This window comes from Pseudopipra pipra, chromosome 27 (assembly GCF_036250125.1).
Source record: "Pseudopipra pipra isolate bDixPip1 chromosome 27, bDixPip1.hap1, whole genome shotgun sequence".
Lineage (NCBI taxonomy): Eukaryota > Metazoa > Chordata > Aves > Passeriformes > Pipridae > Pseudopipra > Pseudopipra pipra.
Genome location: NC_087575.1, coordinates 2086586 through 2105618, shown reverse-complemented (window position 1 = coordinate 2105618; position 19033 = coordinate 2086586). Strand labels below are relative to the sequence as shown.

The 19033-nt window shown below is 54.2% G+C and overlaps 1 protein-coding gene across 1 annotated transcript; it reads left to right on the top strand.

Moving 5' to 3' along the window:
- The first annotated feature begins 19 nt into the window (after positions 1-19).
- LOC135403449 (excitatory amino acid transporter 5-like) lies at positions 20-17276 on the top strand. The gene is made up of 10 exons (XM_064637513.1): positions 20-876; positions 2823-2902; positions 5668-5880; positions 6563-6605; positions 7333-7555; positions 10460-10559; positions 10770-11003; positions 12499-12693; positions 13344-13478; positions 15190-17276. The coding sequence occupies exons 1-10, from the start codon at positions 700-702 to the stop codon at positions 15521-15523; spliced, it is 1734 nt and encodes a 577-aa protein (XP_064493583.1). The 5' UTR covers positions 20-699; the 3' UTR covers positions 15524-17276.
- Positions 17277-19033: the final 1757 nt, after the last annotated feature.

Sequence of the window (19033 nt, the reverse complement as noted above, 5' to 3'; positions counted from 1 at the left end):
TGGACCCACCCACCCCATTCTTCTGCACCACGCTCCGGCTCCAGTAACACTCCTGGCCTGAGCCAGAGACAAACTGGACACAGAAATACTCTAAAATGTTGTGGATTATTGACCAGGCACCCCAGCAGAACCTTGTGGCCTCGGGGCAGCTTCCCTGCAGAGCTGGTGGGGAAGTTGGTTCTGTTGGGGTAGATACTCCTGCGGGAACATTCAGCACCATCCCTTGGTGTCTTGGGCTGTCTGTGCAGGTCCCACGAGACAGCCCTGCCCTCCCGGAGCCCCCCCGGATGGGGGTGGGATGGGGGGGCACTCACAGCTGGTGGGAGCAAAATCTGGTGCCGGACCCAGATCTGGTGGCAAGACCCAGATCCCTTTGGATCAGAAACCGTGAGGGGAAGGGAGTGCTGGGTCTGAATCCCTGCTCTCAGTCTGCACACCGGCCCCCAACCCAGGGGCTGGAGGGTTAAACTGGGAGGGTTCGGCACCGCAGGGGCGGGATGCCAAGCCCAGATTAACCAGTTGAAGACGTCACTTTCCATTATGGGAAAGGCTCCCAAATATCCCTGAAGCTTTTGGTTCTGGGGATTAGCCATCAGTATACTCAGCTCCCAGCACAGAGCGGGGTCCGTCGGTGCCCGTGGCCATGAGCGGGGCTGGGAGCTGCTCCGAGGGGCATCGTCTGGGTGGCTGAGCACAACCATGTGGGAGTGTGTCAGGAGAGCTGTGCTGCACTCCCTGTCCACGGTCCTCCTGCGCCTCTGGAAGTGGCTGCGTGCTTTCTGGTACAAAAATGGCCTCCTGACCCTCTCGATGCTGTCGGTTGCCACCGGGTGCCTCCTGGGGTTCCTGCTGCGGACGCTGGAGCTGACGGACCTGGTAAGCCTGGCCAGGGTGGGGATGGGAGTGAGGGACGTGGAGTGATCAGGGGGACAACCAGCCCTGGTGCCAGTAAGGGTCCCAGACGGTCACAGCCCCAAAAGCAAAGGCTCCCGTCCAAGAAAACGCCTCAGGGCAGGTTTCTGCACATGGGTTTGCTTTTTTTTTTTTTTTTTTTTTGACCAAGAAGCTGTCAACAAATGCCAAAGCTGCAGGACAAATCCTGCCTTCCTCCAGTGGGAGTGGAGGGCTCTGGGATGGAGCCCCTGGGACTGCAAGAGCCTCCAGGTGGGTTGGGGAGGGGAAAGTGGGGAATGGCTGCTTGGCTGCAAGATGCTCAGTGACAGGCTCCCCCCAACACCACCAGCAGCAATGGGGTCCCAGGGATGAGCTGCTCCCCTGACCCTCCCCAGCTGTGCAGATGCTCAATACAAGCACGTTTCTGCTCTCTGGAGAAGACCAAGCAAATAAATAAGGGTGGGTGGGGAGCCTGGGGGGGTCTTCCGGGGGTCCTTCCTCTGAGAACCCTTGGAAACAAACACATTGGAGAAAATGCCCCTAAAAGGCACGTTCACCCAGTGCTTTCCAGGAGGATCACACTGTGGAACAGCCCCGGATCCCAGGGCTGTGCTGGCACTGGGCAGCTGGGCTGGCTCAGCCCTGATCCTCGGCAGGCTGGGGAGCCCAGGAGGGGGAATGCTGCTCCAGGGAGAGCTTGGCAGCTGCTGGAACATCCCCGTGTTGCCCACTTGGATTTAGCAAAGTCTTGTCATTTCAATTAGGCCCCTCAACATCAGCACAGCGGGGATGATCTCGTTACTTAATTGCAGCCGGGTGTAATCTCCCTCAGCCCAGTGCACACGCCCGTGAGGCCGGCACAGCCTCGGGGCTCCAGGCCCTCATCCTGCCATGCACTGAGTTCATCCATCCTCTGCCCCAGCCACTACTCCCCATTAGAGACTTTTGTCCCCAAACCCACACCACGGAGGAGGGGCCAGGCCCTGCTTTCCTCCCCACAATGGGAAATGTTATGAAGTTAAAAGACCCGCTGACAAAGAGGAGCTGTTCCAACCTGCTGGCACCCCTTGCTCATGTCTGGGCCCACTGGAGCTCCCCAGGGACATGAGCCACATCCAGACCCCAGTGGCACAGCACAGGGACAGCACAGGGACAGCACAGGGACAGCACAGGGACGGCAGTGGGGAGCAGTTGTTTGACCAGCTGCCTTGGCACACCTCAAAGCCTTACTTTGGAGTAACCAAAAGTACCTGCTTGGCTTGGGGCCATCTCAGATCCATCCCTGACACCTCTACAGTGGCACAGTAAAAGATGGGAGGCAGGGAGGGAGGGAGGAAGGGTGGGTGGATGGAAGGATGGTGGGTGGAGGTAGGGATGGAGGGATGCAGGAGGGAAAGAAGGCATTGATTTAATGGAGGAAGGGATAAATGGATGGATGGATGGATGGATGGATGGATGGAGGGTGGGTAGAGGTAAGGATGGAGGGATGCTGGCCAGGTGGCTGCTGGTCCCACAGACCCTCACTGTCCCCTTGGTCATGGCTGTGCTATCTGGAATTTGGGGGTCTCTCTCCAGGCAGCCCTTCCCCATGTCCATGTGAGGGATGTAGGGGATGTGAAGAGATGCCACAGCACAGAAACCTCCCTTGTTGCACTGAGGCTGCCCCATGAGTGGGCTGGACACCCGGGCTCTCCCTGAGCTTGCCTTTGCCACCTGCAGCCACAGGGTATTCCCACCTTTGGCTGCTCCTGATGGCTCTGGGGCACTTTGCAGATGCTCCTTGGTAACAAGTGCAACAACATTCAGGAGGAGCCAGCTCAGAGCTGGGCCCAGTTTGGAAAAAGGCAAATTTATCAAGTTTGAGCCCTTAACCCACAATCATCACCCACTCAGTGCTCACCTGACACACGGCTCTGCTCTGTGTGCAGGAGAAGCAGTATTTTTCCTTTCCTGGAGAGCTTCTCATGAGGATGCTGAAGATGCTGATCCTGCCCTTGATCACCTCCAGGTAAAACATCACCTTCTACTCTAAAGCACCATCTTCCCATTGCATTGAGGAGATGGCCCCCTGACCCCCCATTGAGGAGATCACCCCAAAACTGCCTGGGGTGAGAATAACCCTTGGCAGCCAAGCAGCTGGCAGCCAAGCAGCATCCCCTGGCTTGGAGTACATCAAACCCCACGATTTCCCAGCAGGTCTGGAACAAATCTTCACCTGGTAGGCACCTGCACCCAGGTCAGACACCTGCACTGGCTGGGGTGTTTCCCTTCTTTTGGGCAGCTGGTGATGCTGGGACCCTCCGTGGGCAGTTGTGAGGGGTGGCTGTTTAACCTCAAAGCAGATTCCCTTATTTAGAGGGGTTTGAGGAAGCTCAAGTAGAAACAAAAAGCATCCCTCAGTGCTCTGTCTGTGTTTGCAAACCCCCATTTTATGGGCCCATACAGACCTAGAAATAAGAAACAGAGCCAGCAGTCACACTCAGCTCTAAGCAAGGTCCTGGAAAGCTTATATGGATTAACATACTGTAAACAATTGCTGGCACGTGCTCATTGGACACACCCAACCCATAACTCCTCATTCCCTCGAGGATGTGTCGTTCCTCTATTGTTTGTCAGAGTTTGCTTGTTGCCCCATTTGCCTCTGGTTTATTTTTGGGAGCAGTGTGGTCTCTATCCTGGCCACACTTGGCCTGTTGAGCATCAGCCCTTGTGGAGATACTTTCTTTTCCCCTCCAGTACCTCACATCCCTCCCCCGAGGCACTTGAGGGTTTCCCTCTGCTCTCAGCCCTCCCTGCAGCTCTGTGACCTGGGTCATCCCCTCTCACCACTCTCCTGCCTGCAGGCACAGGGTCTGCACAGGGCTCCCAGGAGTTTTCCTGCATGTTGGATTGAACCAGGGATTTTTCTTATTTAATTACTGAATGATGGTGAAGTGGCATCTTCCGTCTCCACACCATTCCAGGGGGGACTGGGAGCTCCCCAAGCCTCAAGTCGGAATCACCCACCTCAGCATTGCTTTTGTGGCCTCTTGAGCTTCCAAAGCCCCTTTCCTCCTGGACATGTGGCTGCTGGAGGGGATCTGTGGGCTGGTCACTACCTCAGCCACCCCATCCCACGTGTCCCCAAGGCTGGCATTTACCCTCACAGCCCCCCTCTCTGTCATGTCCTGCCTGAGGGTCGTTGGGCCAGTGCTGGACTCCACCAGCAGCTTCAGGGGTCTGCAGGGCTCAGTGTGGGTCTGCACACATGTGGGGCACCTGCAGCCCCCAAACACCCACATTTCATAGAATCCCAGAATCTCCTGAGCTGGAAGGGACCCACAGGGATCATCCAGTCCAACCCCTGGCCCTGCCCAGGACACCCCAACAATCCCACCCTGTCCCTCAGAGCGTTGTCCAAACCCTCCTGGAGCTCTGGCAGCCTTGGGGCCGTGCCCACTGCCCTGGGGAGCCTGGGCAGTGCCCCAGCACCCTGTGGGGGAAGAACCTTTCCCTGAGATCCATCCCAACCCCCCTGGCACAGCTCCAGCCCTTCCCTGGGTCCTGTCCCTGGTCCCAGAGCAGAGCTCAGTCCCTGCCCCTCCATCTCCCCTCGGCAGGAGCTGCAGCCCCCGAGGAGTCTCCCCTCAGTCTCCTCTGCTCCAGCTGAACCAGCCCAGTGCCCTCAGCTGCTCCTCAGACCCTTCCCCTCCAGACCCTTCCCCAGCTCTGTGTCCTTCCTTTGGACACTCTCCCACAGCTTCAGATCCCTCTGACACTGTGGCCCCCAAACAGCCCCCAGGACTCGAGGTGAGGCCGCCCCAGGTCAGAGCAGAGTGGGACAATCCCCTCCCTGGCCTGGCCGGCGATGCTGGGCCTGATGCCCCCAGGACAGGGTGGCCCTTTGGGCTGCCAGGACACTCTGCTGACTCAGATCCAACTGGCCACTGACCAGGACCCCCAGGGCCCTTCCCATGGTGCTGTTCCCCAGCCCCTCCTTCCCCAGTCTGTCCCTGCATCCAACACTGCCCGTCCCAGGGGCAGGATCTGGCATTTGCCTTTGTTAAACACCTCGCAGCTGGGGATTGCCCAGCCCTCACATTTGTCAGGACGTGACAAATGTCCTTGAGGGAGTCAGCAACTCCTCCCAACTTGGTGTCCTCAGCAAATCCACTGAGGACCTTCCAGTCCTGTAACCAAGTTGCCCCCACCACCGGCACTGCTCTCCCTGCTGGGGCAGCCAGTAATGCCCTCTCTATTTTTAGCCATTTTGCTAAGAAGTAGCTTATGGGTTACTTCTTAGGAAAGCTTACGTGTGCATGAAATCTGAACCAGCACCTCTCTCCTGGGGGTGTGGGGCCCATCCCCACCAGGATTTTAGGAACTTTGCTGGTACATTCCTTTGCTGTTCAGTCACACACAGCAGTGGCACAGGACGCTGGAGATTCAGGGTAACAGTATCTTACCAAAAAAGAACAACATCAGTTATTCACCATCAAAATACACTAAGAATACAAACTTCTTAACCCTTGGAGACAACAGAAAACATGGCCAGACCTTGAAAAGAGGTGTCTCCTGCCCTTCACAGCTCAGCCTGGGTTGCCACAAGCCCGTCCTGGGTGTGAGACCCTGTGGGCACTGGCACATGAATGTGCAAGAGCTCAGTGATGCACTCAGGCACTGGTTTAGAAAATACCTATGGAAACCACTCCTGCCTTGGATATTTTGCCCATCAGACGCATCCTGTGCAGCTCTGGCAGCAGACACTGACTGACCACCACGTTTTTGCTGCAGCCTCATGTCCGGTTTGGCCACCATGGACTCCAAGGCCTGTGGGAAGATGGGGGTGATCACCATCACCTACTACCTTTGGACAACCTTCCTGGCAGTGACTGTGGGGATCATCCTCGTGGTCAGCATCCACCCTGGGGCAGCTGCCCAGAAGGACAATGACACTGTGGGGAAGGTGGTGCTGAGCTCCGCTGACGCGCTGCTGGATTTGATCAGGTACGTCCCAGGATTTCAGCAGGGGCCAAGTTTATGATGACAAGATCTTCCCAGAAGGCTCCAAGTTCCCAGGAGACATTGAGATCTCCAGGGAAACAGGAGAACTGCTGGCCAGGTGCTGGTACCTCCGAGCCCAGTGATGTGGGGTTCACTTGCCCCACCACACGTCCCTCTGACCACTGTCACTGCCCTCCCAAAGCCACCTGCAAACAGGGGAAGGAGCAGAGAACAGACACATTAACACTCCCTCAAGGCTCAGGGGTTCTCCCCTGCAACTCCAGCAGGGAGATGCCAAGCCTGGAGCTGACCCAGGGCTGTCTTTAAGCAGCAGGTGGGGATACCTGGGGAGGGGGTGAAGCACCGACCCAGGGGCTGGGGGAGAATCTCCATTTCTGGAGGCATTCCATGGACTGGACCAGGCTCTGAGCATTCTGCTCCAGCTCTGAGGCTTCTGCTATGGGTGGCAGATGTCTGTCCCAGGCTCTGGCTTTCCATGAGTCCTATTTATGAGTGATTCTCAGTCCTGCTCTGTGTTGACCTTCCAGCCTCTCTTTGCCCTCAGCCTGCTGGTGTTGGCTGTAATGTCCTCCTCCAGGTCTCCATGGCCACCAGAGGTGCTTCCCAGGGTGCTCCCTGTGCTCTCACAACACACTTTAACCTCCATGTTGTTGCTCTCTTGCAGAAACATGTTTCCTTCTAACCTGGTTGAAGCTTCATTCCAGCAGGTGAGTTCACCTGGCCCCTCTGTGGGCGCCTGGGATGGTGCTCAGCCCCATGTGGGGCTGCCTCTTTCCCCACCCACAGCCCAGACATGAGCCCCTTCTCCCTTCCCTTCCCTTCCTTTCCCCCTTTTTCCTTCCCTTCCCCTTTCCTTCTTCCCCTCTTCTCTGCCTCCCCCCCCTTCACCCCATGGAGGGCATCTGAAGGCAGGAGGGTGCTGGGGGAACAAAAGCTCACAGGGACCCCTGGGAGGGTCCCCAGTCCCGGGGGAAGGGGCAACAGAGGGGCAGGCAGGAGGCACAGGGCAGGCTGGGGTGGGCAAAGGGGACAGGCTGAGGAGGGGCCAGGTAGGGTGGAGGGAGAGGGAAGACAAGCAAACTCATGGCATTGGGAAAGCATCAGAAAAGCCCCCAGGTAGAGGGATGGGGGGACCTCTCCCTGGGGACCACAGTGCTCCCCCAGTGCTGTGCTGGGATCCCACAGAGGTCTGCAGAGACCCGACTCACACCACCACGTGTCTGCCCAGCAGCCTTGGCCAACAGTGGCTGGGGAGCAGCAGGGAGCAGCCACAGCTCCTCTTGCCTCTTGCTCCTTATTTCCACCAGCCTTTTACTGCCTGGAAAACAAACTCTGAACCTCCGTGACCACCAGGGCTGCCTTGCCTCTGTGTTCAGAGCAGGATGGAGCTCACACCAACAGCACACCACCCTCACTCCTTTGCTTCTGTTCCAGTATCGAACTGTTCTTGTCCCGGTGGTGAAGTCTCCCGGCTCCCCAGAGGTCCCAGGGAAACCTGTCAACTTTATTTACTTCGCACCCGACGACCAAAACCCCGAAATCCACCGGCCCGTGTTCCTGGAGCTGACGCCGTCCCCCGAGATGACCTACAGGACCCTGGCTGGGACCAGCAACGAGATGAACGTCCTGGGGATCGTCATCTTCTCAGCAACAATAGGTACCTGCTCCCCCAGAGCGGGGCTGCAGCCCGGGCTGGCAGTGGCTGCAGCCACCACACTCACCCCGAGGGAGAGCTGTGGGAGGAGGTTCTTTAACTGCTCCAGTCCCTGGGAACTGGGCTCAGCACAGAGCTCTGTCCCATCAGTCCCACCCACGGTGGAGCTCACTGAGGCTGTAGGCACTGGGAAGGCTGTTTTCTCCCCAGGTTTCCCATATGAGCTTCCACAGCCCACACGTGGGTCCTGGGGGTTTTCAAACCGTAACAACCTTTTCTTGAATGAAGTGACGTGTAATTTTGCAGAGGCTGCCTGGGACACAGCTCATTCCAATGATCCAAACCCTTCATGCTGAGGGTTCAGCCCCCTGAGCAGGCAGGATGTGACAGTGGGGTGTCAGACTTGTGCTGTCACAAATATATGGGAATTTACAACAGGAGTTTCTGAAGGAGGTAGGGAAGCATTCTGCACTGAGCAGCCTGCAATCCTGTGTGCACAAGGTGCTCAGCAGCAATTTCGAGAAGGAAGATGGACCAGAGGTTGTGGAGAGACACGTGCAAGAGAGAAGGAGGTTTGAAGGGGAGAAAGTCACTGCAAGGAGGAACTTGGAGCTGGCTCAAAGTGACACCGGGTACAAGGCTGAGCAAGAAAGGAGGGAAGGACCAGGAGGAAAAAGAGTAGGAGGCAGTGAGATAAGGATGGGGACAGGATTATGTGTAGATTAAGAGGTGAGGGCAAGGAGCTTGAACTTTGTGTATAAGGAACCAAAAAGCCAATTAGAGGATTTGAGGGGAGGAGGCAGCACAGCCAGCACAGCACTGGAGAGCACTGACTGCGGTCAGAGCCACGGAGAGGGGCCAGTTCTAAAGGCCACGACACAGAGAGAGCCCCGAGGGGATGGCCTCAGTGAGACTGGGCAGAGCCAGATCCCTGCAGACTTTGCCTCTGGCAAACTCCTGTCCCAGCAACCAACACCTCCTGCAGACCCTGGACGCTCAGGGAAAGTGCTGAGCTCTTGCCTGCAGGACACGTGCCCTCCTACAGCCCTGTCAAACCTGCAAGAAGAAGCTGCTTTTCTCCTCTGGCGTGGGAGTGGGATCAGCCTGAGTTAGGAGGTAGCAGGAGATCACCTGAGCCAGCCCCAGCCACCAGCTGCACTCCCCATGTTCTGCCCAGGATGGATTAGAGCTCCACGAAGCCACAGACTGGCAGAGCATCACCTGCACTGAGCAGGGGTACCTCAGTAAAGGATTCATGTACCCACAGGAGGCTTTCCCTGCAAGGAAGGGCCTGGCAGAAAACAGGAGAAGGACAGGGAAGGCACCACAGCCCCATGGAGTGGGGAGGGCACTCGGCTTGTTCACCAGGAACAGCTTGGGAAACAGGATCACCTCCTCCATACAAGGTGGGGAGGCCAGGTGGGAACTGGCTGAGGCCTCAGCAAAGGGTATTTTTGTGTGAGAGCAAAATTAGGCAGTTTGTGTGCCTGAGAGCAAAGCATCCACAGAGCACCTGCTGGGTACCAGAGTGACTTTGCTGTGGATGGTGACCCCACACAGCTACCCCAGCTCTGACAGTCCCTCCACTGCCACTGAGAGCCTCAGTCCTTTTGAAATCCAGAAAAGAGCAGAGATTTCAAGCTCCTTGCAGGAAGCTGTCTGTTTGCTACGGACATGTCTCCCAAATCAGCTCTGCAGGACCTGAAGAGCAATGACTTTCTTCCAAAGCAGCTTTTGTGGCCATCAAATACCAGATGAATACCCACAGAGCTGAGATTTAAACGTGCCAAGCCTCGTCTCATTTCTGAAAGTCCTGGCAAAGGTGACTCCATCTCATCTCTCTTCTGAGCAAGGCAGGAGATCCCACCACCCACCAAGGGCCTCTGAGGACTGAGGAGGGATGAGTGGGACAAGATCCTGTCTATATTCTTCTTTTCCAAGCTAAAGCAGATGCCTGTACAGTGCTTCAAAATTAATTTTAGCCAATACAAGGAGGATGTGCTCTGAGCTGGAAACAATATGGAAAAATGCTCAAAGCCTCCTTTTTCCTTTGCTCAGTGGGTTCCTGGGAAAGCTCTCAGCCAGTGAAACCAATGGGATTTAATATTGGCAGGCCAGACAGCACCATTACCCCTCCTAACCATTCCTGTATTTCTGCTCTAGTATTCCTTCAACAGAAAATCAGGCTGGATTACGTTAATGCAACAACATCAAAAGGAAAAAACAGACTTAAGAGAGGAGGCTTAATGGCTGTATCCAAGCAACTCAGTCAGATCCTTCCTGACGTATCACTGTACAGCCCCATGTGTTGTCACCAGCAGGGAACAGCCTGTGAGCCACCAGCAGGGTGAGGAACAGCCCTGCCCAGGGGGGAACTGAGAGCAGCCACTGCCCCTGGGACCAGACCCTGAGCACTGCTGGAGTGATCCGAGTGGCACGACCTGAGCAAGGGCAGGGCTGCAGCACAGCACCACATCCTCAGCTACAGAGAACCCCACCAGGCTCTGTCCTGCAAAAAAAATCCATTTCTGCTTCCGGAGCTCATTATTCTTGTATTACCAAACAGCAATCCAGCCGGCCACCTAATCCAGCTAATCCGCACTTCATCCACCTCGGGAAGTGACTCCTCCAGCCCTGAGCAGCACTGAAGTTTATCTGTTTTCTGTGCAAGGAACAGTCCAAACCCTGGCTCTGGGTCTGGTGGGGTTTTGTGAGAGAAGGCAGATGCTTGTGTTTGCTTGGAGCAGGGAAGGGCCGTGACTCGCGAGAGCACGTGGCAACCTGTGCTGAGCGTCAGCTTGCCCAGTGCCCCCGTTCTGTGGCCACCAGAGGCTCCAGACACCCAGCCCGACACGTGCTGCTCCCCTGCTGCTCCTGAGTAATGTAACCCACTGTGTTTGGTTGCAGGACTTCTCCTGGGAAAAATGGGCGAGCGAGGAGCCCCCCTGGTTAACGTGTGCCAGTGCCTGAACGAAGCAGTTATGAAAATTGTCTCGATGGCCGTTTGGTAAATCTGGTTTCCATTGATTTCAGTTGATCTCCTTTCCTGCTGTCTAATGGCACTGCTGGTCACACCTCTGCGTGTATCTGCTGTGAGCACTGGATTTGTTTTCCTGCAGCTGCACCACATGGTGCCAAACACTGCAGTGCCTGTCATGCAGTGCTTCAGGCACTGCTGCACCCTCAGGAATTATTTTTTTATTCTTGTTCTTTGCAGGTACTTCCCCTTTGGCATTGTGTTTCTCATTGCTGGAAAGATCCTGGAGATGGAAGATCCATCAGTTATAGGACAGAAGCTGGGACTGTATGTCATTACAGTGGTGTCAGGGCTTGCTGTGCACGGACTCGTCATTTTACCTCTGCTTTTTGTGCTCATAACTAAGAAAAACCCCTTTGCTTTCATTCAGGGGATCCTGCAAGCCTTGCTGATCGCCTTAGCTACATCCTCCAGGTAGGAAAACGGGGCTGAAACCTGCCAATGCCGCTGAGCAGTAATCTGGTTTAGCAAGGGAGGCGTGGCTGTGTATGGCCAGGTGAGCTGTACAGGAGGACAGGTGTAACTTAAAGGAAAATTATGCTCCAGCACTATTTGAAATGCAAATGCTCCTGGTTTTCAGGGGAAGCAGATTCTTGGCCCTGCCCTGGCCTCAGTGTATCTGGAGATCAGGGCAGCTCACGGTGCTCTTCCATTCACCCTCTCTGGGGTTTTCCCAGACCAAACCAGCAATGTTTCTCTGTGTGTGTGTGTGTCTGTCTGTGCTTCTTTTAAATGCTGCAGCAGTTTTCTTTCCATGAATTCAAACTAGAACTGCTGTAGGTGCTTTATAAAAACACATGGGTTTATGATCCTGGGGTTTAACTGAAAACATCAAAAGCTCTTCTGAACAGTTTTCTGACAATCTAAAATGAACTCTCTATGTCTCAAATTCCTCCACAGAAAAATGTTGTTTACTTTGAAAAGATTTTATAATTTTACATTATATTCATCTATTGTATTTTCATTGAAAAACATTCTTTATAACAATGAAGAAACTTTACACTACAAACTACCATCCTTTCTGGATGACACACAAGTTCAAACATTTTCCTAGAAAACATCTGACCAGGCAAAGAGGCAAAGGGTTTTTCTGGCCTCCCTGTTGCTTCTTGACATGATCCCAATAAAGCCACCTAGACAGTGACTCCCTTCCAAGCCCCCACTGCTGCAGGTGCTTCTGCAACTCTTAATGACCTGCCCTCCTCCTGAACCTGCGTCTCCAGCTCTGTCTCCATCAGGCTTCCTCCTCCCTCTGCTCTGCAGCCAGCTAAGTGAGCTGGAGAGATGGAACACAGGGATGGAGGGAACACCCTGCTCCTTGTCCCAGCCCCAAGGTCTGTGCCTGGGGGCCACTGTGCTGTGCTCTGCATCCAGCTCCTTTCCCAAAAGCAGTCCCGTCCTCCCAGAGTCTGTCGTGATCCCATCAACTTCTCTTCTGGGGTCTCCTTTCTTCCACTTGTTCTTTCTTCTCCATGTCCTCATCCTGGCTCCCGTGGGACAGCTCAGGTCCTCCTGCTAGAAAGAAACAAGAGAGAGTTCAGGGGGTGCAGGAGCCAAGACAGCTGCCCCTCGTGCCCACAGCACAGAGGAGACAGACAAGGACCACAGGGGTCAGGCTGGAGCCTGGCATGGCCAGTGCTGTCCCACACTGCCCCACGCTCCAGGAGGTGCTGCAGGATTAATGTGGGGGCCAGGGATGCACAACAGAGCTGCAGCCATGGCACAGAGCTGGTCAGAGTGGCACCTGCAGCCACCGAAACCACATTCTGACATTTTCTCTCGCAGCCTGCAGCTCACTCAGCCAATGATGTCCCTTCCTCGGGTGGTACGAGCTGAGGAGGCTCTCACGGCTGCAGCCTCACCACACGCAAGCAGCAGAGGCAATCACTGATCATTTCTTGTCCTGCAGCTCAGCCACCCTGCCCATCACCCTCAAGTGTCTCCTGGAGAACAACGGCATCGACAGGCGCGTGGCGCGGTTCGTGCTCCCCGTCGGTGCCACCATCAACATGGACGGCACCGCCCTCTACGAGGCCGTGGCTGCCATCTTCATCGCCCAGGTCAACGAGTATGAACTGGATCTGGGACAAATTATAACCATAAGGTAAAGGTTTCTTTGCAGCAGCCGAATTATTTCTCTCTGTTCCCGTTTACGGGCATTGGGACGACCTCTCACGCGCTTTTCCCGTTCGCAGAGGTCTTGTTAATGCACAGAGTGAACGTTTCTGGGAAGCTGAGGAGCAGGGAAAGGGGCAGCGTGTTGCAGACCCTGCATCATGTGCCAGGGAATGCTGGGCTGGGCTCTGCACCCAGAATCTGCTGCAGGTCAAGGACTTTGCCTGTAGGGGAAAGCCCAGTTGTACAGACAGCACGGCTGGAGCAGGTCAGCACTGCAGGACCTGAGCACAGGAGGGTTTCTGCAGGTGCCATTTACTCCCCTTCAGGAATGGGATATCTGCATTCCATAAGCAGGGAAATAAAGCACCTAAATAGATAATAATAATTAAGTAAGTACAGTTGCAAATATTTAGCAGTTTTAAGCAGGGGCTCCCTCCCCTTGAAGGCAGAGGGGAGCTGTGCAAGCAGAGCCAGGACACCAGCTACCAGCCCCTGCTGTGCACGGGCAGGGGGGCTCGGGATGGCAGCAGCCAGGAGCAGGAAGGTGGAGGGAGCCAGATCCAACCCAACCCTTCCACAGAGGAATAACTCACTTTCCCACGCTCGTGTGAACTGCGCAGCCCCTTCTCGTTGCAGCATCACGGCCTCGGCCGCCAGCATCGGCGCCGCCGGGATCCCGCAGTCCGGGCTCGTCACCATGGTCATCGTGCTCACCTCGGTGGGGCTCCCGACTGAGGACATCACCCTCATCATCGCCGTCGACTGGGCTCTGTAAGTGCTCTCCTTAAGGCCTGCTACGGGTTCCGGGTTCATGGTGACGTATCTTCCTCTTGATGGGTGAAACCAGACTGATCTCGAGACAGAAACTGGATTACACTTGTCACAAACAGAACACACACCTTGTGAAATCACAGAATCATAGAATCAACTGCGTTGGAAAAGACCTCTGAGATCATCAAGTCCAACCCTTGATCCAACCCCGCTGTGGTTCCCAGCCCATGGCACTGATGCCACATCCAGTCTCACCTTAAACACCTCCACCCCCTCCCTGGGCAGCCCATTCCAGTGTCTGATCACTCTCTCTGTAAAGAATTTCTTCCTAATATCCAACCTAAACCTCCCCTGGCACAGCTTTAGACCGAGCCCTCTTGTCCTACTGCTGGTTGCCTGGGAGCAGAGCCTGACCCCCACCTGGCTCCCCCCTCCTGTCAGGGAGTTGCAGAGAGTGAGGAGGTCTCCCCTGAGCCTCCTCCTCTCCAGGCTGAACAGCCCCATCTCCCTCAGCCTCTCCTCCCAGCACTTGTGCTCCAGTCCCTTCCCCAGCCTTGTTGCTCTCCTCTGGACCTGCTCCAGGACCTCCATGTCCTTCCTGAGCTGAGGGCCCAGAACTGGACACAGCACTCCAGGGGTGGCCTCACCAGCGCTGAGTCCAGGGGCAGAATCACTTCCTTGGACCTGTTGGCCACACTGTTCCTGAGCCAGGCCAGGATCCATTGGCCCTCTTGGCCACCTGGGCACACTCTGGCTCATGTTCAGCTTCCTGTCCATCCCCACTCCCAGCTCCCTTCCTGCCTGGCTGCTCTCCAGCCACTCTGTCCCAGCCCGTGGGGCTGCCGGGGGTTGTTGTGGCCAAAGGGCAGGACCCGGCCCTTGGCCTGGTTGAACCTCATCCCCTTGGAATCAGCCCAACTCTCCAGCTTGTCCAGGTCCCTCTGCAGAGCCCTCCTGCCTTTCAGCACATCAACACACCCCCCCAGCTTGGTGTCATCTGCAAATTTGCTGATGATACACTCAATCCCCTCATCCAGATCATCAATAAGGACATTAAACAGAACTGGGCCCAACGCTGATCTCCGGGGGACACCACTAGTGAGCAGCCACCAACTGGAGGCAGCACTGTTGAAAATGTCCCATTTTAAAGTACTAAGATAAAAGCAAAGCAAATCATTAGGTGAGAAACCACACCGAGCTGATGTGTGGGTGGCTGGTTTGTACTTTACAGCCCCCCTGGGCAGAGAGGGAACAGTGCCTTTCTTTCACTTAAAGGAAGGGTAACACAACACCAGTTCAGCCTTTCAGCACCCCAGGGTACCCACCACCATCACCTGTGATCTACTCACGTGAGAGGTGCCTGGGTAAACAAGTGCTGTGGTTGGACCTACAGGATTTTCTCCTTGAGAGGCATTTCAAGGAGGCAGTTCACCCCCACAGACGATGCCAATGCCCCAGTCTGGGAGGTGGCACAGGCAGGTCCCTGCACTGAACACGTGCCAGAGTGAGACAGTCACAGCATGGGGCTCACAGAGACATCACAGCGACTGTTTTCTCTCTGTATCTGCAAAACCATCACAGCCCTCAGCTCACCTTGCCATTAGCAACACCAGTGGGACACCTGGGATGGGGGCTGAAATGTTCCAAAGCCACCACCACCCCGGGCACGATGGCTGTGGCACCCCCTGCCCCTCACTGTGTCTCTCCCCAGGGACCGGCTGCGGACGATGACCAACGTCCTGGGGGACGCCCTGGCCGCCGGGATCATCGCCCACGTCTGCGAGAAAGACTTTGCCCCAAAGCCCCCCCCGGTACGTCCAGCGCGGCTGGGAGGGCAGGGGAATTCAGCACAGACACAGGGCACGGGCTCCCTCCAGAAATTAAAACTGTGCTTTCTCTTTTTGCAGCAAAAGCCAGTGAACAACATAGACAAGCTTCCCTCCACAGAGACCTCACACCCGCATCCCAAAGGCAACGTGATTGAAATGATTGAAGAAACCCTGGTGGATCCGACAGGAGTTCACTACAGCATCTGCCAGGTGTAGCTGACAGCATTCCTGCTCCCAGGAATGGCATCTTGGTGCTAAACACTGACATTGGGAGTGTCGTTTATGGATGCTCTGCAAGATAAAGGCCTTACTTGGCACAAAAAGTGGGAAAATCCTCTCTATCCTTCGAAGACTCTGGGACTCTCTGGCAGGCACCCAAGGGGCAGGGAGCCAGATCCTCCCTGTGCCTGAGGACACAGCTGGCAGCTCACCAGCCTGTCTGAAACGGATGGGTTTGAAGGTTTAATAACTCCCATTTTCCCAGTTCAGCTGGTTTTGAAGGTTAGGGAGGTGACCAGGTGTTAGCAGACTGGATTTGGTAAGAATGCAGCAGGGATGGGACACAACTCTGACCCCTCTAGGCCAGCAGCTCCTTCCCTGCAGGTCAGGCTGTGCTCCAGAAGCTTTTGTTTTCCTTATTATAGAGATTATTTTTTTAAATCATTGCTTTTTATTTTATTACTGTGTTCTCCTCTAAAAACTAAGATTAAGTGAATTTTTGTCTAGAGCTGAAAATCCAGGTTGGATGTAACTGGATTTCCCAGCTGTCAGGTTACACACAGCATGGGTGAGCTGCTCCACTCTCAGCAGGAACAGTGGGATGCACTGGCTGCAGGGATGGAAGGACCAGCTGTAAGCTGTTCCTGTGGCTGTTTTATTCCAGTGAACTAATTGACTGGGCCCAATTGCAGTCGTGTTGATTTTCCCAGCTAAGGATCTGTCCCTAAGCTCAAATTCCAATTACAGCCTTAAAATCTAGGCTTCCCAGGGCAGCCTTCTCCACAAAAGCCTTTTATACCAATGATTCATGTAACTGAATTAATTTCTCTCTCAGAATGCCATCTCATCCCTTTTCTCCCTCTTGGTCTTTCCTGCCACAGTGTTAGGACTTGTAACACAGCTCAGACCCCCCCTCACATCATTGAACTGTTCTCCAATTGTACATAAAGAAAACACTTTCTGTGCAGAATTCTTTCATGCTGGAGTCAGAGGTTGTAAAATATTTTCTAATTTAGAATATTCATTCCAGTTTTGCCAAACGAAAAGCAGAAGTCATTAAATATCATAAACCAGCTTTTGCACAAGAACTAGTCATCTTCAATTAACTTCCAAAAGCCTTCCAAGAACCAGAATCCTGGGCAAGGTAAGCTTGAGGCACTGCTGTTAACTTTGGCCTTTCTCACCCTTTCCTCCTTGGTGAGGTTATTTATACCTTTTTAAACAATACAGCCCAACTCCTCCTCAACAGGAGCAGCCACATCATTTGCAAACCAAAATAATCACATTTCAAATCAAGCTCTGCAGCTTCCCCAGTCATCCCTCCCTCCCTTCCTCCTTTCCCATTTGTGATCACCTGGATGCATCACACACTGGTTCAGCTCCAGAGGCTCTGAAGGGTTTTGTGGTTGTTCTTTTACACCTGGAGTGAGCTCAGGCACCCCCAAAACCCCCGGGGAGGCTCCAGGCAGCTCCAGGACAGAGCACATCTGTCTGCACCAGCTGCCCACATCCCCCCCAGACACAGCTGGACAAACATTCCCAAAGCACCTGCTCCAAGGTAGTAATTTAAAACAGGCAAAGATTAAAAAGATGATTTATAAGACCTTCCTGTTGCAGTCACTGGTGCCTGGGAGTGCTCACAACCCTTGCTGGCTGCTCCAGGTGAGCCCAAGCCGACCAGCACAGGTACCTGCACAGGCAGCCAAGATGAGCCCCACTCTCACCTCCATTCCCCCCCCATTAACGAGCTCTGGACATTACAGCACACAATTAGCCCTGCAATAAAAGGCAGGACTGAATGTCCATGGCAGAGGTCCTTGCTGAGTGCTGGGGCTGCAGGATGAGCCTCTGGCAGTCCCGTGACAGGGCTCTGTGCCCTCCAGCACACCCAGCTCTTCCCTCACCCTCAGAGGCTGCAATCCTACTAAAACAACTTAAACAGCACATCTCCAAGCCCACTGCAATAAAGAACAAACTATTACTAAAAAACCTGAATATTACATCTAGTAATAAATCTAGAGCTGGTGAAGCCAACCCCACTCTGCACAGATGGCCCCAGGAGCTGCAGGCCTTGTGGTTTATGAGTCACAGAATGGTTTGGGTTGGAAGGGACCTTAAAGCTCATCTTTTTCCACCTCCCTGCCACAGGCAGGGACACCTTCCATTAGACCAGGTTGCTCCAAGCCATGTCCAACTTGGCCTTGAAAGTGTTGGTAATATCTCACAGTATCTGGCAAGATAAATTTTAACAGAGAAGTTTTGATTGGGCAATCAGCAGGAAGGATGTTGGTGCTAGTAAGGTTAAAATAAAGTGTCTTGTCAGAGCTAATACAGCCTCATACCTCGTGACAAACACAGCAAGGGAGAGCTTTAACCACCCAGCAGCCTCCAAACTGAGCTGTCATTGCCATGCCACTCTAACAGGATAAAGCAAGGGGAAAAATAATTCAAACACTTCTGAATGTCTGTTTGTGCTCGAGCACAGAGGGATGCCATCATTATTGATGGGAAAAAGCCTAAGGCAGAAAAAGGCAATCCATCTCCACACACACAGGCACAGGAGAGACACCTGAACAGCTTTAACAGGGAAAACAAATCGTGGAAAAGTGAATGAAGCAGATTTACTGAATGCCCCAGTTCAGAGGCTGGAGAGGTGCCCACTGTCCCCACCTTTGTCCTTGGGGTGGCACCATCCCAACCCCACCTGTATTTTCTATAACCTGCTGCTGGGGGGACGCTGACATCAAAGTTTATCTGCTGCTCATGGGGGAACAGCAGCGTCCGTGTGCCAACCTGAGGGGGGGCACCCACCAACCCCAAACTGTCAGCACAGCTCTTGTAGAGAGCAAACTTACTGGGGGTTAAGGGACAAGAGATTTCTAGAAGACAAGAAAGTAGCACAGAGTCTGGATGAAGTCACATCATCAGCTGGAGGAGTTTTATTCTGTCCTGACTGCACTCAGGAGACCAGGACGGGAGGGAGGCGAAGCATCGTGTCCCACACCAGGCAAACCAAAACTCATCTACTCAGCCTCAAAAAAGGTTAAAAAATAAGAGGGTGCTGGGGCACTGCACAGCTGGGGCACTGCTCCCCAGAGCAGTGTCACAGCCCCAAGGCTGCCAGAGCTCCAGGAATGTTTGGACAACGCTCTGAGGGACAGGGTGGGATTGTTGGGGTGTCCTGGGCAGGGCCAGGAGTTAAGACTTGATGGTCTTAGGGGTCCATTCCAACTCAAGGACCATCAGGACATTCTGTGATTCTATGATTAAATCCTATGGACTGATACACTGCACCTTCAAAGAATTTTAAACTGTTCTCCCAGATACCTGTAAGAAAAAGAGGTGCCTCCCTCTGTTCCAGCACTGGAAACCTAATTCAGTTTATTTCCATGCAATTGGAAACGTACAGGCAGGGCAAGGGACACACCCAACAGCACGGAAAGCTGGTGTACAGAAAGAACATAAGCTCCAAACCTACATTTCTTCCTTGGAAATCCTTTTTTTCCC